Source organism: Protopterus annectens, chromosome 1.part1, assembly GCF_019279795.1.
Source record: "Protopterus annectens isolate FY-2018-M chromosome 1.part1, PAN1.0, whole genome shotgun sequence".
Taxonomy (NCBI): domain Eukaryota; kingdom Metazoa; phylum Chordata; order Ceratodontiformes; family Protopteridae; genus Protopterus; species Protopterus annectens.
The window spans coordinates 342,472,689-342,500,173 of NC_056726.1; the positions used below are offsets into that span (position 1 = coordinate 342,472,689).

The following is a 27,485-nucleotide window of genomic DNA, read 5'->3' on the forward strand; positions in this document are numbered from 1 at the left end:
ATAGGTGGCCTGAGGAAAAACAACTTTAAGGAAGACTTTATATAACCTAAAAGGTGCCAATGACAAATTATCTTTGCCTACTTGAAAACAGGAGATTTCAGCCAGCTGTACTTTGATTGTACAGTAACTTGATCCATTATGAAAAATGGAAGCCAGAAATTCTACAACTGCTCGAGTGAGTGCTGAAAAGGGGTCTAGATTTCTCATTAGCTCAGAGAGAGAAATTTTCCATTTGCTCTTGTATATCTTCCTAGATAAGACTTTTTGAGAAGGATGTGTAAAACCAAGGAAGACAGCCTGGACTGCCTGGCCATCACTGGAAGTAGAGAAGTCACGGTCAAGGTCAACCTAAGGGCTTTTATGTCCAGGTGAGGTAGCCCAGAGGAGTGACAGAGAAGATTCGGAAGGGGATCCAGAACCAAGGAGGTTACATTAGATGAGGCCAGATGGGAATTACACTTGTCAAAGACAGACAGACAATGAGGATCACCTTGCTTTTTTGTTGATGAGCTTTCTGTAAAAACCTTCATATGAGATGCATGGGATGGTAGACAAAGGAGTCTGGGGTGCCAATAATGAAACAGAGAAGCCCCTGGTGACTCTCCATTGGGATTAGGGCAAAAACCTGCTGCATTTGAAATTGTGGAGAGAGAGGCAAGCAGGTTGCAGCACAGCTGGCCCCACTGGTGAAAAATCAGTTCTGCCACTGAAGGACAGAGACCACTTGTGGGGCATGAGAATATATCAGCTCACTCTGCCCGCTTACAGATTGGACTTCTCCATAATGTGCATCGTTAAAAGAAAGCAGTTGGAAGAGACTGACCACTGCCAGTCTCTCATTGTCTCAATACGCAAGGGGTAAGAGCAGGTTCCTCTTTGTTGATATACTAGACCACTGACACAGTCTGTCTGTATAGCAATTGTCCATTGAGGTAGGATTTCTTGAAATGCTTGTAACACTGGGAGGGCAGCCCTCATTTCTAGGATGTTGATGTGAAGGTTGGCCTCTGGGGAAGACCACATTCCTTTAACTATCTGTCCCAGGTAATGACTTCCCAACTGGGAAGTGTCCTGTGTTCACTGCGGTCTTGGGCAATTGGAGAACAAAGGAGCAGCCATGAGAAACATCTGCTGTGTGGATCCATTAGGACACATGCTGTCAGCAGATCTTTCTGATTACAATAAGGGATGTCATGGGATGTAGATTCATAGACCACTGGACTGCTTGAGTCCATTATGGTACTCTCATGTAGAATCTTGCTAAGAGTGGAAAGTTTATGGAGGCTGCCCTTGACCTCAGAAGCTGAAGGACCAGATTGACTTGTAGTGACTAAAACAGATAGCAGACTTTTCACTTCAAGATCGGAAGTGTGCTCCTTGAGAAACTGTGTCCATATGATCCGGGGTATGGGTGAGAAGGAGATGAGACCTGTTGCAGTTGACTGTGATGCCCAGGGGCAGACATAAATGGAGCAGGTAGTCCCTGGCATGCATCAGTAAATGCCTGGTGGGAGCTGTGAGGAGCTAGTCATCGAGAATCCCAGCAATCACAGGTGACCTGCAACTACTGCCGTACATTTGGTGAACACCAAGGGGGCTGTAGTGAAACCAAAGGGCAGGGTTGTGAATTTAAAGTGACTAGCTCCCAGCCAGAAGCAAATGTATTTCCTGGATTGTCTATTTTATGTGGCAATATGCATCCTGTAGTTCTACTGAGCACATCCAATTATCCTTGGTTTAAAGAGAGAGAATGGACTGAACTGTGACTATTTGCAATGTGGCATGTTTGACAAATTGGTTGAAGTGAATGAGGTCAAAAATGAGCCAGAGGGCCCCATCTTCTATGGCACCAAAAAGAACATTGAATAAGTTCTGAATCCTCGCTGGTCTGGTGGGAACACTTGGAGGACTCTTTCTTAGCAGCTTTTCTATCTCTGAGGTTGCTTCCTGCCTCTGATGGGGTGGTAACACTGGGAATTTTTTGTCGGTGCCGAGGCAACCCCCCCCCCCAACTGCCTCCAGAGTGCAGCAGTCGAGCAACCATTCAGGGGTGCTGAAAAGACTTCTTGATAAAGGGGCTTCTGAAGCCATGGTCTTGTAGGCCTTCCCTGCCACATGGGTGCTGTCTAACATCAAGATTTTGGGGATCTCTCTCCATAGCAGTCCTGAGAGAACCCTTGCAATTTCTGGAAACATCTTTCTACCCCCTTTCTGGATTCTTGAGAAGGTCCTCTGAGGGATAGACACAACATATCCCTATGGCAGATAGCATTTTCCTATCCTGTTCACTCCTGGAGAGTCTCTCCATCTTTGGTTTCAAATACGGTAGCTCCTCCAAAGGGTGCATTGCTGAAAAATGTCCTGTAAGGCGCCCAAGTGTGCCTTCTAATGGTACTGCCTGAACCCACTGCTCTTGAAACACATTCTGTAGTGTGTGAAAGCAGACACAAATAGGCGTTTGACAGGGACTGAAGGGTGGCCAGTCGCAAAAAGGTGGTCTTTCTATCCTCTACTGACATGGACCCTGAAAGGAATTTGGTAAGCTCTTTCATCAGATCCCTCTGAAACCTTCTGAAATGTGCTGGGTAATTCAGTAACACAGAGCAAAGATCATTAAAGTGAAAATTTGCTTCCCCAATCTGTCTAGTTCCCTAGACTCCGTCGGGGGGGGGGGGTGGACAGAGGGACTTTCCTCAGCAAGTTCCTTTTTGGTGGCTGCGGCAGCCATCATGCCATCAACTGGGAGCCCGCTGGTCCGTAGGTTCACTATGTATTTGCCTGGTTTCTTAGGAATGGGATCTGTTGTGTCTCGATCCTTTCAAGCCTGATAGGAAATGAGGTCTGCCATTTCATCTGCTGGGGGTACCACCCCAGGATGTAGCTGAGCCAGTTCCAAAAAAGCCTCATGAAACACCCACTCCATCTGGGAAAGGGCTTTCAGAAAACCAACCACCTTTCTGCCTCACATGAGATATCCTCAAAGGGTGCCCTGGGTATCCCTTCCCTTCATCTATGTTAGTGTATTTTGTTAAAGACTCCTGTGAGGAATCAATATGCCTCCTCTTGCACTTGCTCTTCCAAGGAACTTCCTCATGAGGATGACCCAAGGAAGACCCAGAAGTGTGTGGGGAGTCCTATAAAAGGACAGTCTCAAGGGTAGAAAGGATCAGCTGCAAAAAATGGGACAGAATGAACAGACTCAGGACCCAAGGCAGACAGTTGTGGAGGGGGATCCAGCCCCCAAAGCTACTGCTCTGAGATTCCTCCTCTGCTAGATTACAGAAGACTTCAGATATGACCCAAGCAATCCCAGAAGTCTCAAAGCCTGACCCTCAAAAGCCAAAGGACGAATCAGACTAGGAGTCACTAAAAGTGTCTGGGCTGGTCTGAAGCTCATGGGTCCAACAGAAGACTGAGATGGAAGAACTCCCAACTGAATTTGGGTCCCAATAAATTTATCTCATCCTGTCCACATCTGCTTCAGACAAGCTCCTGGTAGACCTGAGAGATGAGGAGGAAGATGAAGGTCTAGAAACTTTACATGGAGCTCCTTGCAGAAAAGCAGAAAAGGAGAATGAAGTCTCGATGGAATCCGCTCTCAAGAGAGCCAGGGCTGCTTATGGGATAGAGATTTGGATGAAGCCAACACTGAATCTAAAGAGGTGAACAGATCAGAAACTTTGGCCATCTTCAGGTGCAGAGACAAAGTTGGCACCAAGTAAGGAAAAGTGGTCAGGGGGGTGGGCTCATTGACTCTTTCGACTTTTCTTTTGATTTTTCCTTAGTGTTGTCCCCTTTCTCCCCTTGAGATTTTTCCACTGGTTTAGTTGCAAAGGAGGAAGCTCCAGATACTCTGGAAGAAGAAGGCAGTAATCCTTTGAGAATCAACTTGTTCCTGCATTCACCCAAGACTCTCTGGTTGAAGACAGAACAAATTGCACACTCAACCTCAAGATGAGCAGCCCCAAGACAGTGCACGCACTCTGAGTGGGGATTAGAGTATGTTATTCTGTGCCCACATGAACATTTTTTATAACCCATAGTCTTGTCTGATATTCTGCAAGGAAGGCTGAAACAACCCTAAAAAAATTCAAATACACACAGAAAGCTAAAGGAAAGAACAGACAAAACACCAACAAAGGTATCAAGAAAATCCTAATGACATGGGAAAGAAAATGCCAATGGTACTAAGATTACTCTAAAGAGCAGAGTAAAGAGAGGGAAGAGCGCTAGGCCTAGAAGGAAACCACCACCACCAATATATCTAAAAATGTTTTCTTTTCTTCTTTCATTTTTTTTAAACTATAGGGGAGGCAGGATGAATGTGAGAGCAAGAGAGACAGATGAAAATACCCTGACAAAAGAGAGTAATCCAAAAATGAAAAAAAAAAAACTGACATCTTCCAAAATGCTTGAGCTATGAAGAAACTATATATGGCCACTAGAAGTGGCAAATGAGATCTGGGTGAAGAGAAGATTATGGATAAGGGGAGAAACTTGTGTTACAGATTCGAAGTCTTAGAAGTGGCCAAAGTGTAATCCAAAATCCAAAGGTTGAAGAACGGAAGAAAAAGACATCCGATCATAAGGTAATAGACTTAGACTGATTTGGAAGTACTATGTTTCGACACAGGTCAACTCTTCTTTTCACCTTCACAAGAAATTAATAATTGATCCGAAGATCTGAAAGACTGTAGTTCTGCGAAGATAGTACCAGAGTAGTCTGTGGACATTCATGGTTACAGAGTATCCTTTCTGCCTCATTTTTTGGGGTTCAGGAAAGAAAACTGGGAGAGGGACAGTTTAGCTTAAAGTAAACTCAGATACCACTTCAGTCACAAAAGAAGGATTAGTTCTCAAAGAAACCCCTTCCCTGTGGAAAATGTCACAGGACTGACTCGCCATAAGAGCCTGTAGCTAAGATACCCTTCTTATAGAGGGAAGATAATCAATAAAACTGTTTTCCATGTTAAGAATCTCAAGGTAGCCAGATCAGTAGGTTAAAATGGAGCACTTGTTAGCTTCTCAAACACAAAATTAAGATCACAAGGAGGGGCTACCAGTTTTCTTGGAGGTCTCTGATGCAAAACCCTTTCAAAAACCTTTTGACATGAGAATGCATTAAAAGAGGATGATCCACGGGCAGACATGTTGAAATGGCTGTTAAATGAACCTTGATAAAGGAGTAAGAAAGGCCATAGGATAACAACTTATGGAAACATTCTAAGGACAACTAGCCCTCAATGGGTGCTATTTATGCTGTTGGCACCAATAAGAAAACATTTTCCATTTGTAAATATATGATTTTCTAGTAGTGAGCTTTCTTGTCTCCATTAGTGCTTGCTGCACTTCCTTAGTAAACAGGTGCATAAAGTGAATCAAGACACTATCATCCCATTGAACTTGACTGGTGTCAGGGTATATCAAACACTGCTGCTTTTCTGAAAGTAGATCCAGTTAGTGAGGAAAGCTTGTGCTAATTGCTCTTGGCCATTGCAAAAAAATGAGAGAACCACAGTTGTCTGGGCCAGAAGGGACTCACCACAGGGATCTTCAGGGATTTCTACTAAATCTTCAAAAATACCCTTGATATTAGTGGAAAGGACTGAAAAGCACAGAAAAATATTCTTCTACAAGGAAAAGCAAAGCCATATATCTTTAAATACTTCCTACATGAAGTCCTGGAGCAGAATCTTGTGAGCTGACTGTTCATAGGGGAGGCAAAGAGATCTATTTGGGGAACTTCTCACAGAGGTCTCAAATCTTGCAAGATCCCCTGATCTAGTTTCCAATCAGCAGAGTCTGCCCTGGTCCTACTCAGCTTGTCTGCCACACAGTTTTACTCTAAGAGAATGTAGGATGCCTCCAGAGTCAGACTGTGCTGTGGTGCTACAACCCAGACTAACATGGCAAGCCTGCAAAGGGGCTATGACCTGGCTCCCCCCTTGCCTGATGATGTTCCACATGACCGAGGTATTGTCTAACTATTTAAAGAGGTCCTGGGGAGCAAAGGATTCAGAGAGAGAAATGCCTTGATCAGGGCCATCCATCTCTTTTATATTTGTGTGCTTGCATCTGTTCTTGGTGTCCCACACACCTTGCACTTTTATTTCTCCTGAAACAGCTCCACAATCAAAGTCTGAGGCATCTGTGAAGACTGACTGCTTTGGAACAGGGATATCTGTTGTCTCCATCAATTGACTTCCCTTCTGACAAACTTCAGCACTGGGATATGAAATGACAAGGGGTGCTGGGACCAAGGTGACTCCAGACACCACTGTATCTCTCTGATGTGGAGTCTTGGCAGGGGTGTCATGGAAGCTACGACACACAAAATCCTAAGGTGGTCCTTCGCACTGACTGAAGTCTGAGTAGAAAATCCTAGAAACATTATCTAGATATAGATCTACTTTTTCCTATGGAAAAAAAGCTCTTTGAACTGTGGTGTCTGGTTGACATCCCAGAAACAATCTTGTGAAATGTAGTCACGAAAAACTTTGAATGTTCTCTTGGAATCCCAGCTTGGTTAAGAGATCTCACAACCAAGAGACAGAGATTCTGGACTCTCTAAAATATACTCTGCATAGAAAAGCAAGTCATCTAAATATGGAATAATGTGGATACCCTGTATCCTGCAATGAGCTATGGCGGGAGCTAAACACTTTGTGAACACTCTTGGTGAAGTGGATAGTTCAAAGGGAAAGGAAGAGAACGGATTATGTGATCCAGACACACAAAACTTAACACCTGAAGTACAGATGAATACAAATGTGATCTTTTAAATCTAATGATTCAAAGAAACTTGAATGAGGAAAAGGTGGCAACAGGTTGTGAAGTGACATCATTTCGAATTTGGGCACTATCACAAAAAGGTTTAGGAAAGAAAGATCCAGGACTGGTCTCCAAGCATTTTCTTTCTTTGGCACTATAAACATCCTTTAATAAAACCCTTTTCCCACCTGGGAAGGGGGAACTGGTTTTATCACGCCTCAGGACAGCATGTGATGAAGGATAGGTGTAAACAAAAGAATCTTGTTTGGAGGACGAGAAACTACTCCCCCTGAAAGGAGGAATTTCCTGCTACTGCCATCTGTAACCTTGCCGAATGGATTTCAGAAACCATTTGTCTGCCAACAACAAAACTGGAGATTCAGATTTTCTGGAAAAAAACAAGGAGGTGCCAAGGTGGGAATGGAGAACATCGGCTCTTAAGTCACTATAACTTAGTGGACTGCCCTTAGTTTGCAGAGTTTCTAAATTTCATCTTGGAACTTTTTTCATTTCACGTTAAAACATCTTTTTATCTATATTTTGTTGAAACTGTTTTCTTTCTTACTAAAACTGGAAGAGGAGCTAGAGAATCCCTTGGAAACTTGAAAAAGGACGGATGAAAAATCAGAGGTTCCCTGTATCAGCTTACCCCTTTCATCACACTTTTTGTAGCAGAGGGAGTAAAAACTAAATCTCTATCAAAGGAGAATTTAAAATCTCATTTTTATCATCTGGGAGGTTCTGAGAATGCAGACATGTAAACCTCCTCATAACAGTACCAGGGGCCATAGCCCTTGAAGAAATATCAACAGTCATACACACACTGTAAACTATGAGTAGTGACTTGAACAGAAGAAATTAAATTTAAAGCAGCTTTCATCCTCAAAATGAGAAACTGCAAACAAAACATTCATCATATTTTCTCAATAAATCAGAACAACCATTAACATACGAGCTTGATAATTAAAAATTCTGAAAATCAAAGTTACAGAAGCATATTCCAAGCTTCATCTGCTAGGCTCATGGAGACATCTACAGATCCACATTCTCTTGTTGCATGTCAATAGTGGAAAATGTATGCTTAAAGCTAGAAAACGGTAGTAAACATATTAGCTGTCATGCTGGTGCTTTCATTTAGGTATACTGAGGACCAGTCTAAAGAGCTGATGGGTGTGAACAGTTGAGTTGTATCTTGCTTTTCTAAACTGTAAATGAGTGGGGGTTGGAAATGGTAAGCTGTCATTAAATAGATTAGAGCTTTATTATGTGAATTATTTCTGCTAGGAATTATCCATATTTAGCAAGTTTAGAAGTGTTTGATATGGGATGGGGCGGGTGGATTCTTTAATAATCTGGAACAGGCAAAGTTCTGCCAGTATTTCTAATATCCAATTTCTATGTGGGCTTTCAAGTTGATGCTAAAGTCTACAAGAGTAGATGTAATTTTTTTTAACAATCAGGTGGTTTATCATCTTCTGTAATAGTATGGTAGAAAATCTGCGGTCAGAGGTGACTGGGGGGAGGTTGGCAAATGCAAGGGGATTTTTACAGAACTGTTGTATCGTTGGTCCACTATCACCCTGATGGGACTACATATATATAGGGAGACTGACTAAGTGAGGCAAGATTTTAAGGCTGAGGCTTTACTGACACTTTTCCCTAGCATGACATTAAAATATATATTGTAGCCTGGAAAAATGTGCTGAAGGTTTGGCATACCAGTTTAATCCAAGACTCTGTGATGCCTACAAAGTCTGATATGAGGATAAGAAGCACGTGTCAAATTGGTCAGATTTATGGCTCAGACTTCCAACATTTAAAAACCATCATCTGATGCCATGTTTTTGAGCTTGGGGATGCAGTTATTGGAAGATAGTGGAGGGAGTAGGTTTTCAGCAGTAGTTTGATTGTGCATCACTGAAGAAGAGGAGGAATAAAATAGAGGAAAAAATAGACTTTTATTTTATATCGAGGTTCTGACTTAGAATATCTGTATAGACATTTCTTCTAGTGGTCATGTGTCAGCCCTTTTGTAGATTCCGAGTGGCTTATCAGGGAGCATGTATTTAAATAAGAATGTAAGGTGGCACTGAGCCTCCTCCATGGAGCAGAAAAATGAAGCTCTGACTACAGCTTTGATAATCTACACTTGATTAGGACCATGGGAGCTAGAGTGGATGGGATGGGCAAGATAGCAGCAAGTAGTCATTATCAGTTTATTCATCCTACGTGTCCAGTCCTAGAGGGATCAATAGTTGTTGCACCTGCAAAGCAAGGAAACAGAGCCCAGATGTGCGCAGCACCTGCCAGAATGTGTGTGGAAGCATGCATGTATGCTTCTCCATGACAGGCAGTTATAATGAAGATCTAGAAAACTGCCTTGGAGGATAAGTGCACCAGGGATTTAGGTTAGCCTGATCTGTAGACTGACCCCTTTCCTACCACCTGACACACCTCTAAATGAAGATGGGTCAGGGTTTCCCACTTCAGGTAACTAATAGGCGTCAAGGGTCTCATCGTGGTAGGAAACAGACCCAGCCTCACACTGATTTTGGGCATCACTGGTGAGGCACTGATGTAAGGAATGAATAGGCTATAGACTTTTCACCCTGCCTGTGAATGAGCCAGGAGATGTGGAACTGGGGGGGGGTTAACCCTCAGGAGGAAGAAAGTACTGGGACAACTGGGTGAGAATAGAGGAGTTATTAGATAAGTTAAGGGGAGTAACACAAAAATGCAAGTAACACTGGTTGCATGAGTAGTTTATGGGCAGGATTTGATGAGGTTGTAAACAAAAGGGGCTATGTTTTGGGACAAAGAAGAAGGTAATGCATCAACTGTGTGAATTTTTAGTGCTAGATTAATAATAATGGAGACTTGTAGAGGCAGTGATAGCTTAGCTGTTCCATTTTTAGTTGCCTGCATTTTCTGAGTTATGCTGACACTTGTTGGCTATTCTTTTAAAACAAAAGTTATGTTCTTACCATAACATTAGATCCATGTTGAATTGTTTTCGTCTGGTTCAACCTCTGGGTTATTGGATCTGACTGGATCTGACCTCAGTGCTTTTCAGAAGCTGGGATCCAAGGCTCTGACTTCTCTGCTACCCGTACTTCCCTCATTTCCCAGGGTACCTCAGATTGAGTATGCTTGCTTCTAAACATATGATCTATCCCATAAAACAAACACAGATCTGCTTAAAATGGTGAGCCACACTGGCAAAGTCCAAAGAACTAGGCTGTCCCAAAAGGCCACTGATCATGTCCAATTGTTCAAATGAAGTGTAAAAGACATTTCAAACTGGGGATAGAGAATGTTGAACTGCACAAAAATAAGACAACACAGATCCAGTGTTATGGCAAGTACATGGCTTTCGCAGCCTATGCTGTCTGTTTAAATTTAATTCAACTTTGGGACATGTTCCCATACTACAGAAACACCAGAGTGATATCAAGTAGGGATTGAGTCTCACAAGGGATAATTGGCTAGGCTTACAATGGCCCGCAAGGGCAGTTAGCTTAGTACTTATCTATGAATCTATGAATCTATGATATTCCTGAGAATGGTGAAGCCAAAGGATGTAATGGACCTAGACTATGCATCCAGCTTGTAGTGGGACAAAAAATCTATACGCAGTTGACCAAGTAGCTGCAGCATAAATTTCATCAGCAGGAACCCTACCCATAAGGGCAGTGGAAGTAGCTACCACTCTGGTAGAATGAGCTTTTGGTTTGCCCTGTAAAGCGAAGTCTAACTTTTCTTATAAATACATTATGCAGTCGAAACACCACATGTATAGCATTACTTTTGATACTCCTTGACCAAATTTAGCTTTAGAGAGAGGGTAATGAAAAGTTGATCAGATCTCCTGATATACTTGGTCCAGTGTAAATAAAAACAAAGTTGATGATGAATGTCTAGCAAATGTAGAATATACTCTCCTTTGTTTTGGTAGAAAGTGAGGATTTATCCTGTAAAGCACTCTACCCTAATAAAAGATCAGATATGGGTATTTACAAGATAAGGCCTGTAACTCCAAAATCTTCATAGCGGATGTGATGGCTACCAAACAGGGTCTTCCAGAAAAGGAACTTTATACTGTAGAGGCAAGCTCAAATGGAGCTTTTGTTAAAGCCAGAAGCATGACTGTAATATCCCAAGGGGAACCGAATCGGTGACTGGTGGTCTTAATGGGAAGGTGCGTGTCGCTCGCCAGGTCAGGGATAAAACAAGCGAGCATCATGGGTTCTTGTTCAAGCAGGTTTATTGTATGCAAACACATTGTAAATGACGTTAAGTAACTAACTTATGAACAGATTAGCTATCATACACATGGATGTTAACATTCTGGCTGCACCTTCAAAATGGCACTGAAGCTAACACGTGCTTGATATTTATATGCACACACACATCTTGGAAACGCTTTCTTAAAGGTAAAACGCACCTGTTACTCTAAATCCTTCCTCTGAGAAAATGCATTAGACACAATCACTGAAATTAATGAATATGCAATTTTTATAGAAATGATTTTCATCATGCAATTCTACAAAGTTAGATACATACATACAACTACGTCCAAGTTGCTGTGTATTTCACACTAGGCTTTGAAATACGACCATATTGTGTGACATAAAATTTGGGATATGGTTTAGCAACTGGGATAGTCTCTGCTGACTGTTCAATTTTAAGAATACTGCAATCATCTGCTGGAGCAGTATCAGAAGTCAAGACACATTCTGGAACAGGAATATATTCTGAATTGCTCTGAGAGTTAGTCTCTTTATCACAGGTATGATGCTGCAATATCGGTTCTGCTACAGGAAGAGGTCTGCAATTTCTCCTGTACTCCATAACCTTAAATTTAACAAAAAAGGGTCTCTGCTCTGCACAAATACTCGTTACTTTACCAATCTGGTCAAAATATTTTGCTGTTTGTATCCTCACACTCTCTCCTTTTTTCAAAAGACAAAGAAATCTGCTTGACTTGTCATAGCTGGACTTTTGGAAATAACACTTTCTAGATAACTGGGCTTTAATTGCTCGACTGTTGTTAGCTTTAGGCCTCAATAAGCTAGAACTGATAGGCAATGTTGTTCTGGTTTGCCCAGAGAGCAGTCTCTGAGCAGGTGAGCCAAGTATATCACCACAGGGTGTGTTTCTGAGATTAAGTTAAAAAAAAAAAACATCAGCATTATCATGCTTTGACTTCTCAGGTAACTGATTTGCACCCTGTACTGCATGTTCAGCAAGTCCATTCGATTGTGGATACCCTGGACTACTAGTAACATGTAGTAAGTCCCATTCTCTGGCAAATTTCTGAAACAATTGACTGGTGAATTGCGTACCATTGTCAGAGATTAATTTCTGTGGACTGCCATGGGCTGAGAAATGGCACTTCAACATAGTAAGGACTGTAGTAGAAGTTAGATTAGGCAGTAAATCGATCTCAAACCAATTTGAATGAGTCTTCCAGTACTAAGTAATGTTGATTATTCCATTCGAATATGTCAGTAGCGACAACTGACCAAGTTAGGTTAGGAATTTGACTTGGCGGACGTGGCTCTCTCTGCAAATGGGCTTAAGTACTATTATATACTGAACAGTAAGAAAGTACTGTATATCAATGTCTTTAAGTCCAAAATACTAGTACTCTTGCTTTTCTCTTAGTAGATTCGGAACCTTGGAGACCACGATGCAAAATCTGGATATATTCTTGTTGTAAGGAAGCGGGAACAATTTTAGGACCTTTGAAAATAATGCCATCTTCCATCAACAACTCATCTCTGTAAGGAAATTAAGATTGTATTTCTGGTGGTACACTTGACTGCTTTGAAGGTCATCCAACACTGATATACTGATTGAGCTTCTGCAAAACTGGATCAATCATTGTATGATCTCTTAGCTCATCAAGTCTTGTGGTAGAAAAATTACACACTTCCATGACATCAAAGTCAAAATTCTCTGTATGAAGCTGTTCTGTCATATTTCTAGGCACTCTGGACAAGGCATTAGCCAGATAAAGAAGTTTGCCTTTCGTATAGACCATCTTGAAGTTGTACTTTTGCAATTTGAGCATCATTCTTTGCAATCTTGCTGGAGCTGAATGCATAAACTTCTTTAAAATAGTGACCAAAGGTTGATGATCAGTTTCAGCCTGGATTTCTCAACCACAGATATAATCATAAAACTTGGAACATGCAAACACTATTGCCAAAAGTTCCTTCTCAAGTTGAGCATACTGCATCTCAGTCTGGGCAAGTGTTCTAGATGCTTAGGCTACTGACTTGCCTTCCTGGACAATAACTGCACCTAAACCAAATTTTCAAGCATCACAGGAAAGAGTTTCTGGTTTGTTGACGTAGTATCTTAATGTTGGAGGGGTAGCAATTTGAACTTCAAATTGCTCTCTGGTGCTGATTTAGCCATGACCAAGTAACAATTTTATGTGTGAGCTCTCTCAAAGGTGCTGTCAACTCAATGAAATCTAGTATAAACTTGTCTAAGTAATTGACCATGCCAAAAAAAACACTGTAGAACTTGCACATTAATTGGTGCTGGCATCTCAAGAATGGATGTTTGCTTGGACAGGTCTGGTCTTAAATAACAGTAAAAAAGTTCCAACTTCAACCAGATACCTCAGAAAAGAAATGAAATCCGCCAAAACAACAAAAAAACAACAAAAACACTGAGGTAAGGCTCCTGGCTTCAAAGATTTATTGTTCATAAAAACAAGACACAAGCGCTTTCACCCTGTGGGCTTCTTCAGGTGTACTAAATCTGTACTAAAAAAATGTACTAAAAAAATAGCATCAGTGAAGCTGGAACAAAGACATGTGCTTATCTGATGAACTTCTTTGGTAAAAGTAAGCAGATTCACTTTAAAACCATCTCTGAGACCCAACAATGACTGCACAGGACTTCGAACCACATAGAACAATAGGCTATAATAGCTCTTAGCCACATAACATGAAAGCACTACTGAGCCTTTGGTCTGAATTTCTTCACCTCCATAAGCCAAGTTTCGCACTAGTCATATTTAGTTGCTCACCAGCTCTGACCCTTGCAAAAGTATCTGCAGATATGACATTACACTTTGAACCAGTGTCTACCTTAAGCTCGGTAGATTTACCACTGATCCGGATAGTACAAAACACTTAATTTCTTGTCAATAAATCTATTGCATCAATCTTTTCACCAGTTACTGGCACACCATCTACACAGAAAGTCTGTTGCAGGTCCATTTGATTAACTTGCTTACTGGAGTGACCCTTCTTTTCAAATGTGTGAGGCTTACTTGATTTACAAAAATCTTTGAAAATGATTCCATTTCTTACACTTAGAACAATGCTGACCAAAAGCCATGCACTTCTCTCTTCTGGACTCATGGCTAGCACCAAAACTGCAACAGTTAACAATAAAGCTTGATTTGGGTTTTGCTGATTCACTCTTATGCTGTACTCCGCAATGTTTGTTTTGCACTCGGTACCCTTGGTTTTGCACTGAGCATGCTCCTTTAACTGAACTGTTCTAGGAATGTGCTAGAAGACTACAGGTTTTACCTAGAAGTCCCACAGGGACAGCTGCTGCCACATGCTTGAGCCTGCCTTTGCCTGTCACATGTTGCATGCTGTCTACATGAGCTCTGGAGCCTACTGAAACCATGCTCGTCACTAGCAAGAATATTTGTGTACCTTTCTGTAACTTCATGAATCTGACAAATCTCAATGGCTTTACTCAGCGTTAAATCACTGTCACAAGCAAAATCTTTCACAGCAGCATTATTAATACTACACAAGAGTCTGTCCTTTATTAAATCATCCTTTAAATCACCAAATCTACGTTTTAACTTTGTTTCTCTGATCAGTAATATAAGCTGAGGAAGTATTCTCATGCTTTTATTCTCTTGTGTAAAACAAATGCCTCTCTAGTGTAACATTTCTCTGAGGGTTACACATCTCTATGAAATTGCATTTTAAACACTCAGGGTCTTCCCTTGATTCAGCCTGCATGACAACATGAGTTTCTCCTTCATCTTCACACACTGCTGGTGCATAGACAAATGAACGCTCCCTTTCAATGGCTTCTGACCCTGCTAGGTTCAGCAAAATTAATGCCCTGGCACATGCATTTTTATCAGAATTAAGCTGCTTGCATAAATATATTGTATTTTTGGTCAAATATTCTCCACTTCTTTGCAATGTTCTGATCAAACACATCAGTCTGCCATACTGATATATCTCTTGCAAATATGCATGGACACACACACACTTGTACATACACCTATACATGTGCTTGAAATTTATGCCAAACACAACGATCCTCTGTATAACTGAATTTCACGAAATAAGTTTCCTGGGCACTGCAACACTTTGAAATCTCTTTACAGTGAAGCCACTTGCTTTATTTTTTTACCGTACTAGCCATTAATCTTGTAAAGGCAAAACGCTAAAGTCATTTACCATCATTATTTTACTGTACGAGCCTTTGTCTTGTAATCATTTTAATGCCAAAGCCACTTAACATCTTACTGCCAAAGTCATTTATCATAATTTTAAGAAACATTTTGAGCAAATGCACAGTGTGAGTAAAATGAGCAATAGAAGCTGAAAGCAAGTAACATTTCAAAGGAATAGCACTTTGCAAATGAACTGTTTGGAAGTAATGGCACTTTGTGAATAAACTTTTTGAAGTAATTGCAATCTGCGAATGTATTGGGCAGAAGAAGCTCAGAGTGAGAAACACCTCAAAATAACTGCAATTTGTGAATAAACATTACACAGCACACTGGAATTTCCCCAAAAATGGCTGCACTTTGCCAAGCAACTCTGTACAGTGTGAGAGCCACTCTGTAATGGTGGCACTCTGAACAGACACACAGCCACAACAAACTTTTCAAAATGGCTTCACTTGACTGCACCTCAAGAAATAGCTGCACATAAACTCTTTGGAATTAATGCACAGCAATAAGCACACACTGTAAGCACTTTTACACACTTTGAGATGCTTTGAAGAACTCTAGTTATGCTATTCAAAGGCTTCAATGAGAAGTAGCAATTTGTACCAAACACAGTAATTCACCCAAAACACATGCAGTCGCCTTTGCTTTATTTATACTCAATGTGTTTGCTTTATTTATACTCAATGTGCCCTTTTCTGCCCTATTATAGTCACTTCGTTCACTGAAACTTTTCACGTGCCTTTTATGCCCTTGTGTTATATTTGTTTTGCTCATTTAATTTCTTTGCATGCCCACTGTATTTTCTTGTACTCTTTTTACTTCTAAACACGCTTGTTTTGCTTTAAATATGCTAATTTTACAATTCTGAGGCAATACTGAACCCTTTTATGTAATTCCTAATGCTCGTTTTAGAAAATAACTCTGTTTCAAACATTCTGTCAGATTAATGAGCTCTTTTCTATTTCTCGTTTGCTTAATAAACTTTTCTGTCCTATTTGTTTGCTTAATAATACATTTTGTGCCCTTGTAATGCTCCGTTTAACCTCTTTCAATAAATAAATCACTCGTGTTTGTTCTCTTTACCTTTAAACTTGTCTCTGGCCCTTTTTCCATCTCAGTTATTTTAATTTGCCTTTGCCATTACCTCTGCACCTCATGCCTCTGAAGAATAGTCTTTACAATCCAGGTTCGGACACCACATCGCTTGAACAGATCAGGATAAAACAAGCAAGCATCACGGCTACTGGTTCAAGCAGCTTTACTGTATGCAAACACATTGTAAATAAGTAACTAACTTGTAAACAGATAAGCTATCATATACATGGATGTTAACATTCTGGCTGCACCTTCAAAATGGCACTGAAGCTAACACATGCTTGGTATTTATATGCGGACACAGAACTTGCAAATGTGTCTTAAAGGAACAACACACCTACTATTCTACAGTTCCCTTTAGAAAGGCTTTTGAAATCTTTAGAGAAGCAATAGAGGTCTTTATTTTGCCCTATGTGAACACTGGAAATTGCCTCTAATTATGGGCAGTGGCTTGAACTGAAAGTGATTGGTTCCCAGCTGGAAATGGAGAAATCTCCTAGACTGCTTTGCTAATGATGATTAATAGGCATCCTGGAGATCTACAAAGCATATCCAGTCATGCTTCCTCAGTTGAGGTAGAATGGACTGTACCCATGATCATCAGAATTTTTGTCTATGTTATGGACCGATTTATGTGGCTTAGGTCCAAGATCATCTTTAGGTCAAGTTTTCTTTGGAACTAAAAAGAACCTGGAATAGACTATGAATCCTGACTGGTCTGGGGGTACCTGCTGAATGAATCTTTTTTTTCTGCTGCTGCTTAAGATAACATCTGACCTGGTGGTATGTCGTGATTCTTCTTTTCTGTGTAGGGGAAACAAAGGGAATAATATAGCCCCTGGTGATTACCTTCAAGCCTGGCAGGGCATCATGCATGATTCATGGGTGCAGAGGATAAAGGAAAAGGTGCCCCCGACAGTCTCCAGAGTGCAGCAGTTAGGCAACCATTCAGGAGCGCTGGGTAGGATTTCTCAGTAAAAGGACCTCAAAACCCCAGATTCTACAGTCTACCTCTGGGATGATGTCCATTAAAATTACTCATCCTTAAGCAGGGGGGGGGGGTCTGTCCACAAGATGATCTTTGTCAAATCCCTGGGATTTCTGAAACCACAGCTTTTCTCCCCATTTTCTTGTTCCTAGAAAAGTTGGTTTGTGGGGAGGAAACATATTCCAACCACAGTCAAGAGTCTTGGCTTCCTGCTTGCACCCGGTGAGTATTTCTAACAATTTTGGTCCAAACGGAGTTGAACTATCAAAAGGGGAATTAATGGTGGACATCTTGAAGCCTCCCGTGAAGTTGCACAAGTGCATCCAGGTGTGTCAGTGGATAGCAATGCCATACCATCAAGCTGCATTGAACAACAGATGGATACTTTAGACATAGATTGGGGGATGGACACCTGGAACTCCACTGATTTCTGGATGCTCACAAATAGGTTACCCAACACGGGCTGGTTCAGCTCCTTTGTCAAGTCCCTCTGAAAGCATATCATACGAGTGAGATAATTCAGCACTTTAAGTGTAATAGTAGCCAAAGCATATGCTCCTTTCCCTAATCTATGCAAAGCCCTGAACTCTCTATTAGGGGGATGGATAGATATGCTCTTCTTGCAGAACTCCTTCTTTGTGGCTGCTGCAACAATGACAGCATCCACTTGGGGTCCTTTGTCTTGTGTGTCCTAGTCCTCAGGACTAACAACTCTTATCTGGCTTCCATGGTATTGACTACCACGTTACATCCCTTCCACATCCACTGAGAAATTAGATCTATGAAATCAGTGGGTGGCACCACTCAGAAGGTAGAACAGCCAGCCCCCAAACACCTCAAGGAACACAAACTCCTCAGGAGAGGCACTTTGGAGGACCAACCCCAACATTATTTCATTAACTATAGAATGTCACCACAGGTGATGTCCTGTAGAGGGGACCAATGGGTCCTCACCCTCTCACTAAGTCTGTGACTTTGGTGACTGGCTCTGGCGAGGACTCTAAATAGCTCATTTTACAAGCCTTGTGTAGGCTTCTGGAAAAGGTTCAGAATCAGACTGTGAACTCATGTGGCAAGCACCACTAAGGCTGAAGGAGGCTGTCTGTCCCTGTCAACTAGGTTGTGTGTGTGTGTGTGCGTGTGCGTGTGCGTGTGCGTGTGTGTGTGCGCGTGTGTGTGTGTGTGTGTGTAACTGGGTGAGTGTATCCACAAGTTCAACTGGCTGTTGGTGTGTGTGTGTGTGTGTGTGTGGTGGGGGGGGTGCTGCTTGATGCCATCTGGTGTTTGTATGTGTGAGAATGAGATAATGGACTAAAAAGGGTTATATGTTAAATACTGCACTTATAAACTTAAAAAAAGTTTATGAAATGGCTGAATATTAATATGCAGTTTGTGTGTGTAGGGTCATAGTTTAAATATTGCTTTTGTAAACATAGTTGCTAGACTGGTACGTTAGCATGCAGCATGTGTGTGTGAGATTGTTTACATCCATTTTTGTATGTGAGCAGACCAACATAGGGGCTCATTTCAAATACCGTTGTTACAAACTGGAAAAGTTGACAATAAAACTGCATCTGTGTTGGCATGCATTTTCTGAGGTATATGAAGTCTGCACAAAACCAGACATGATGGGTGAGGGGCAAAAGGACAGAAAGTAGCAACAAATTAAGTATTGGTCTTAAACTTAGAAAGTTTACAGTTTGATGGTATTAGTTGCAGAGGTTCACTGGTATTAGTTGCAGAGGTTCACTGTTTTGCACTCTGTTTCATGTTCTTAGAGCACGGTAGTTTTAACGACAATGTATAGTCTGAATTTCTGTTGTATTATATGCTGAGATTTACTTCAGTTTGTGTTAACTGTTTAGGACATAAATTGTTTATTAATCTTCATGTTTTGTATAGACATACCAAAAGAAAAGCCTTTCAAAGACTGCTCCAGTTCTAGTTCATCTCTTGACTGTACTTAGCCTTGGTTTAAGATGCTGTGCTGTTTTCTCAGTGCTGCAGGCATGGTTGGCAGAGAATTCTTCAAACAAATACATCAGTTGGGGAGAATTATTTGCACTTTTACTTGCAACATTAAGCAGCTAGAGCAAAGGATAAAAATTCAGAGGTGTTTAACACCGTTAGCTTGGACAGACTTGTAGCTTAAGTTTTATAACTCACTCTCCTGTTGCTATTGCCTTAACAGATGCATACCACAGTGGAACTAGAGAAAAACCTGCCTATTTGTGTTTGGCTCTTTTTGCATTATACTGTGGCCATCATGGCAACTTGCATTATACTGTGGCCATCATGGCAACTTGCATTATACTGTGGTGATTGTGGAAACTTGCATTATACTGTGGCCATTGTGGAACCTTGCATTATACTGTATTTAGGTTGAGTAATGTGGTGAAATTCTGTGTAAACATGTAATCTGACTGCAGATTCTCCTTTGCTCATCAGACCTGATCCTGGAAAAAGTTGCTGTCCCTGTTTTAAAGCTTCTTTGGATAACTGATCAGTGACTGAAATGTTGGCAGGTAGCTGGCTTTAGGTTTCAACATGTCTGGAATTTTAGATTTACTAGTAGCTAGAAATCTTGCCCATTTTTCTTGCCCCAGTAGAGAAAAATACAGTTGCTGAACTTGTACTTAATGAGCATTCCAGTGAGTTTTTTTTTTTTATGCATTTCGCCTACTTATTTTCTATGTAAAGCTAGCATACAGTCTGTGACTGAATCTGAGATGTAGCTGGGCTCCACTAGCCTGAGATGTAGCTGGGCTCCACTAGCCTTCTCCATGCTGCATGGCTTTGAAGTACACATGACAGTTGTATATATTTTTCGTGTACAAAGTTCTGGCCAAAAATGAGCCCTTGGGCAGTCAATTTTTCATTGGAATGTTGCCTGTAGAAATGCAAGTTTGCATTCCCTTGACTTAAGTAGGTAGAAGAAATGTGCATTTCTGATTGTGAGTTTGTGTTAAAGGAATGGAGTCTACACTGATACAAAAACAACTAACGATTTTTCAGGTATGTTACTGCCAGCTTTGCTGTGATAATGTCATGCATAATTTGTCACTGCATTTGTATTATGAAGACAGCACTTTTTGAGGAGAGAAGTGCAGAGCAGCTTATATTCTGTGTAATCAGTAAGGCAGCATCAGCTTGGCAACATCTCTGCACCTATTTTACTGAGTAAATATGTGATCGCTTCAGTCCTATACTGCGCGGCAGCATATACTATGTGGGTTCTTTTCAGCAGGCAAGCCAAAAAGCCGTCAGATCCTGTGGTACCTGTAGTGGTTGCAGATGGACAGTAAAACATTGTGTCAATTGCTTTTTAGACTGTGGAAAGCTACAGTAGTCCTTTCATCATTCAGAAGTAATAAGATTAATTTGTTTTAGGCATGTCATGGAACTATTAGTGCCTGTGTCCGCAGCAGAGCTGGGTGAAGGAAACCATGCTACAGGGTAAAGCATTCTACCGAGCAGTGTATGGCCTTATGCAAGCTCTTTTGGCAACACTTCTCTTAATACCTTGCAGCAATCATTCTGACTAGCCTTCCCCTTTCTTTTTAGTTATTGAAATTCACAAACAAGAGGAGTTGCACAACCTGATGTTCCTGGAGAATCAGCTGCAGGTTCTCAAAGTCCAAGCAGCTTTAAGTCTGTGAGTCAAGAATCAGCAGCTGTGACTCCATGTGGAAGTCCTGAATGTGAGGAGGGCTGTGCTATATCCAGTAACACCTATGACAGCATTGACAAGATTGAGGTGCAGGCCTAGATATATTTGATAAAAGGAAGTGCAATATCCTCGAGCAAGAGCTTCCATCAAGTGCCGTGACAGTGGACTACACAAGTACTGCAGCAGGACATGTGCAACTCTGAAAACATTCTAACACCCACACTCCAGTTTGTAACAGCATGAACGATGACATAAAAGATTATGACATTGGCTTTTACAAACGTGGTCATCTTATAGATAGACAAAAATACCATCTTGACCATGTGGTGGATACCATCTGAAGGCTTTGCGTTCCCTAAGCATTTCATAGAGTATTTTAGAAGTCAGCAAAACAGAAGATTCAATTTACAACTTCTGTATGAATTCTAGTTAGTACAGTATTCAGAGTTTGGATGGGGTCTTCTGTGGTCCATGCTTGTCTTTAACACAGCTAGAGTGTGTGTGTATTGGTCTACACACCTATAACCAATTGGTCTACACACCTATGACCAATTGGTCTAATGCAAGGAATATTCTTGAATGACACAGCAAGTCAAAAGACCACAGAAAAACACTTGCAAAGTCAAACACATTTCTAGAAGTATGCTCTGGCAGGTCTATATTACTCTGCCGAAAAACCTTGACAGCAAACACCAATTCGTCAACATGTATTCAGTGAAATTCACTTCTGCAATTCACTGAATACTTAAAGGGCAAACAAATACTTGCACCGCAACCCAAAGGAAAATCTAGCATCCTCCCACACCCCCTAGCTAAATATACCAACTCAGAGATCGCACTACAGTGGGGAAAAGGGCAAAATTGTATGGTTGGCCAACCACGTCTTTGCCCTTTAAGTATTCAGCAAATCGCAGAAGTGATTTTCACTGAATACGCGTCAGAGTGGTGTTCGCTGTCAAGATTTTTCAGCAGCTTAATATAGACCCTTCTCTGGCCAACTGCAAACTGCTTATCAGTGCATTGCACAGAAAAAAAAGAAGGTGAAAGAATGCAGAGACATATCATGCAGATAATTCTTCTCTGTGGAAGACAGAATTTGCCACTCTGCAGAAAACAACTTGTGCAAGAAACTTTAAAGTGCTGCTTGAATGCATGGCAGAAGTGGACTCTGTACTCGCCAATCATTTAAAGGAGGGTCCACGAAATGCACTATACACTTGAGCACAAATTCAAAATGAAATTATTAATCTTACTTGGTTACAAATCCAGAGAAAAATTTTACATAGCATTAAAGTTGCAAAGTTCTTCAGTTTAATTGCTGATGGAACAACTGACATCTCCCATAAGAAGAAAGTGACTCTAGCTCTACGTTATGTTCACAGAAGTGACGGAAATGTAGATGTCCATGAAGACTTTATTGAATTTGTGGAAGAGCATGACACTACAGGAAAAGAGCTGACCTCTTTCTACAGAGGCTCACAGCATGGGGTGTGGACAAGGAACTACTGTGAGGACAAGGCTGTGGCAGAGGAAGCAATATGTCTGGCCATTTTAATGGTATACAGGCAAGAATTAGAGCCCTGTTTCCAGAAGCTGTGTACACTGCCTGTAAAGCGCACAAGCTCAACACTGACATAGTTCATTCATGTGCAAAGCGTGATATGGCAAACACTCTTGACACCTGTAGTAAAATAACTGCAATGCTAAATTAACCTGCTAAATATCAAAATGAGTATTTAGCCCACCTTAAGGAATTCAAAGAGTTCCTAAGTGAGGATAAAGATGTCAGAAATACCTCACTTCAGGCACCTGGCAACATCTGGTGGTTGAGTCAGGCTGATTGCCTGCACAGCTTCGATAATAAAAATGTCATCCTTGTCACCACTTTAGAGAGTATTGCTGAGTATGACAACGATGCTGACAGATATTTGTAGTCCATCACAAGATTCAATTTCACTGAAGCACTGATTACAATGGAATTTGTGTTTGATGTGATTAAGTCACTTCATCTGTACCTGCAGCAGGAACAGATTGACTTGATTTAGGCTTGTGAAGAAGCAAAGGCTGTCACAGACACTCTTCAAGCAATGAGATCAAATGCTGAAGAAATCAAACAGCTGGCAGCCAGAGTCATGGTAGAAGAAAGTGTTCGATGGATATGTGGAAGGCAGGCTCAAAGAAGCAACACTGGTGACCTAGAGGAGTACTATCGAAGGAACATGTTTATTTCATTCCTGGATCATGTCATAGGTGAAATAAAAGACTGACTTCTAGAATGCTGCCCACGTTTCAATGCACAGTATCTGGCGCCATCCATGCTGCATGCTTTGGAAGATGAATGCATGCATTGTACACTTCCACCATTTTCTCAAGACAGACATATCCAGTCTTCCCAGTTTCAAAACTGAGCTTAACCAATGGGCGGGTAGATGGACAGTAGCTGCATGAGACAAGCTGCTAACTACCATCATTTCAATCCTACAGCAGTTGACCCCAGCATTTTATCCAAATATAAACAGTGTGTTAAGAATTCTGGCCACCATGCCAGTGAGTGTTTCTTCTGCAGAGTGGTCATTCAGTGCTCTATGATGCATTAAGACTTTGCTATGAAACCCTACGTCTGATGCACGTTTAAATGAGTTTGCCTTGATGCATTACATGATGACATCGATGTTAATATCACACAGGTGCTAAAAGACTTTGACCCATGTAATGATCACCACTTTAATGTCTTTCCATTGTGATACAGCAGACCATCATGATTATGGCAGGTGGGTACTCATGGCTGGTTGTACACTGTCGTTTGCCGCCAGTATGCTATGGAGGGGTGTCTTCCCCTTTTGACTGGACTGTGGCCTGCTTGGTTTGAATGGTTTAGGTTGCAGTCGACAAATGACATGAGAATCAGAGTAGCCAACAGCTCAGCCCAGCTGGCTTTCTTTTCGACTGGATTGTGGGCTGCTTAGTGCAAATGGTTTAGGCTGCTAAAAATGCACCAAAATCAGGGCAGTTAGCAGCCATGTGAGGGTGAGTAGAGTTGTGGGGTTGGTGTGTGGTGGTGTGAATGGACCTCTGTGCGACTGGCTACCTTGATATGGTAGAGGGGCTTGTTGCAGTGAATGGTTGGGTTGTCTGCCCCTTTTGACTGGATGGTGGGGTGCTGCCTGTAAATGGTCTAAGCTGCTATTAAATGCTCCTAAACCAGAGCAGCCTACAGCCCAGCCCAGATGGCTTCCCTTTAGACTGGATTGTGGGCTGCTTATTGCAAATGGTTTAGGCTGCTTTTTTAAAGTATCGAAACCACAGCAATTAGCAGTGGGGAGTGAGTGTGTGTATGGAGGGTGGGTGTGCGTGCAGGTGGTGTGTGCTGTGGGTGGTGTGAATGGACCTCTGTGAGACTGGCTACCTTGATGTGGTACAGAGGCTTGTTGCACTGAATCACTGCTAAGTGCCAGTTAAGACTGTGGGCATCTCAGACTAAATTTTGGTGGGGCAGCATGGATGAATAGGGTTGGGGCACAATGGATGCATGTAGGGTAGCAGTACCAGACCTTAGATTAGGTTTGGGGCACAATGGATGCATGGGGTTGGCAGTATCAGACCTTAGATTACAAATTGAAAAAAAACTGTCTACACCCCTGACATGAAATTATAAGTCATCTGTTCCTATAAAGCCTCTGAGCTAATTCTCAAGGTGGTAAGAAAGCACTGAAGAAAGCTTCATGATGGCTCCTGATTTCCTTCCACAGGGCTGACCAATCAGCAATCTAAGTGAAGGTGTAGGAGGGATACAGAGCTTTTTGAAGCTGGCTGATTGTTGTGTCCTGGGCAGGACACAACCCATATAGCCTAAAGGCTACTGCAGCTGTGGGAATGATGAACATCAACTGTCTGTTGTCTTTCTGAACCTCTTATGACTAAAAAATCGCATGAGATTGTAAATGACACTATTAATAATAAAAAGGTAAAAAAATTAAACAAATCTGCTGACAAAGCCATGATTCTACAACTGAAAAAAAAATGAAGCAAACTATTTACTGAGTGTTTTTGTCCATAATCAGTACAAAGACGTCATCAGAATAACGTACATTTATCTAATGGACAGCTGCTCTTCTAGTTTACTTCTTTTTTGTTTATATTATTGGATTTCTATACCATTTTTATTCTTTTCTGTGTGTATGTGCGTGCATGCACAAGTGCACTCGCACATGTGCCTGCAGACATAACAACCCTCTGCAACTAACACCAGCCTATGTAAAGCACCCAATAAATGATTTATAATATCTTAAATAACTAATCTTCTCTACTAAAGTTTTTTTTTTCCTATTTTTTCGTTAACTGTTTGTTACAGATTTCTGGCTAGTACAGGGAGAAGGATCACGAGGTAAGAGCTACTAATTTTTATGCGCTAGAAAAGTTAGCACATTCCTAATTGTCCAAGCTATACATATCATTTTTCTTAAAAAAAAAAATGGGACAGTCTAAATAATTTTACAAGGAATCGGAGACCTGTAACAACACTTGCTGATATTCCAAGAGAAAATTATCAATAAAACTATTACAAAATCATATGCAATATATCTACACGGACGAGGTAAAAAGAAACTGGAAAAAGTGCTCACTTCAAGAGGCAAGAAACAGCAGAGTACAGTACATGGTGCACTCTCTTGTATACCTACCTACAACTACTGTGGGGCAAAACTGCACCCCTGTAATCCAAGAAGGTCTGTCTGTTGCAAAAGAAGAGATGGGGAGGAATTTTTTGGCTCCTTTCATATAATGAATGTTTGTAATAATGATCCTTAAGTTGAGAAACATATCTAATGAACAAGTCACCAAAAATGATGTTACAGTGAAGTGTAGAGATAAAACCCTGGCTACATGCCAAATGACCAGTACCGAATTAACTGCATGGCAACTTGGAAGAGCCTTTTGCGCATATTGGTCTTCAGGCTATTGTAGGTATCAACAGTATAGCATACTGAACCACCTTTCTTCCCTCAAAATAGTTGAGCCATCTTTAACAGCTGAGGTGTGTAGTATGCAGCATCATGGACCTGAGTGACAACCAGAATGCACAGGAAAATACGAGGATTGGCATGTGTGGAAGCATGCATGCAAATTCCTCAGAAGTAGCTATAGCAGAAGTCACGGCATTGAGATACTATAGTTTAGCTGGGGGATAGCAGGTGCCTAACACATATGATGATTCACTCTTCGTGTCAAAGTCTCACCTTTATGGGGAATGAATGGACTATTAGGTTCTTCTCCCAATAAGGGTGGGGGGGTCAAAGGGCGCTCAGCTACATCAGGCAACAAGTGTGCCTGGCTCAAACTCCTTGGAAGAACAAATGTCTGGGAGGGTAAAAAGATTTTGTAATTTACATTCTAACCACAATGCAGCACATTGAATGGACTGCTTTTTAAATACAGTGAAAAATTCAAGATATTTTGATGTTCTAAGAATTCTTGCTGCTAACAGTTTACTTTGCGTTTTACTTCTTGCATTTTGGTCTCATATACTTACAATGGAGCAACAGTTTTTTCCCATGATCGGTCTCCATCTAATATATCTTCTGTCCGTGGGCTACCACTGTTCAGCATACCATAAGCAAGTCCTGTACTTGAAGACTCCAGAGCTCTTTCAGCCTTTAGGATAAGCAATTCAATTTGGTCATCTGAAACAGCGAAGACAGTCTTTCATTACTATCCTCATTCATGTTCGTTCAAGATGCAAAAAAACAATGAATGTGAATCTGTTATAAATCCTCTGTCTTGCTAGAAATGCCCTTATTTCTTTTAACCTTCATTGGAGAGTTCAAAAATATTCAAGGCAAGAAACAATGAGAAAAACTTACTCATCCATTATTTTTAGACTCTCACACTACTCTAAAGAATGAAAAATAAAAAAAGCATACATACACACATGCAAACAAAATATGTTGATTGCTCCAACTGATTATTAGGTATTTATATTTTGGCAAGTAATATGCCAGACAAACCCAGACCCATTTACAGTGGAGGCCTTGAAAGAAAAACTTATTATTATGCATTAAAATCAATATGATATTTTTAAAATATATTTTGGCTCTATTCTCCACCCTCACAACCATGAAGCTCTCATCTCTTATTTGCTCAATAAATTCCCTGATCCCCAGCATTTTAGAACAGCATAAGAAGAAGGTAACAGTTGGAAAAACAAGGCAGTCTTTCAAAATTGGCTATTTTTTTAATGCTTACAGCTCCTTTTTGGCTAAAGGATACAGTGCAATGCCTACTATGGGGCCTCAGCTTGTGTGTGCTTCCCACGCCAGCATCTCAGCAAAATTGGGCACTTTTCTTAGAAGGCTTTGACCATCATCTCCCCACCCTCCAATTTACTACTGCAGGAGTTACAATCCCAGGTATTCATCTAGTGGGCCCCTTTCAGAGAGACTCTACCTATATCCTTTCTCCTAAGAAGTTCAGGCCTTCATCAGCCACTCATATCCCATTAATCCCCA

General features: G+C 41.1%; 1 protein-coding gene across 4 annotated transcripts in view; it reads right to left on the reverse strand.

Moving 5' to 3' along the window:
* The window catches only part of CCHR1.PART1H18orf54 (chromosome chr1.part1 C18orf54 homolog), an 821,260-nt gene that overhangs the window by 464,697 nt on the left and 329,078 nt on the right, over positions 1-27,485 (reverse strand). For all 4 annotated transcript variants that reach the window (XM_044075106.1, XM_044075115.1, XM_044075097.1 and 1 more), the window contains one exon: positions 26,510-26,660. In XM_044075106.1, the coding sequence (XP_043931041.1) occupies positions 26,510-26,660 (151 nt within the window). The remainder of the gene's footprint in view (positions 1-26,509; positions 26,661-27,485) is intronic.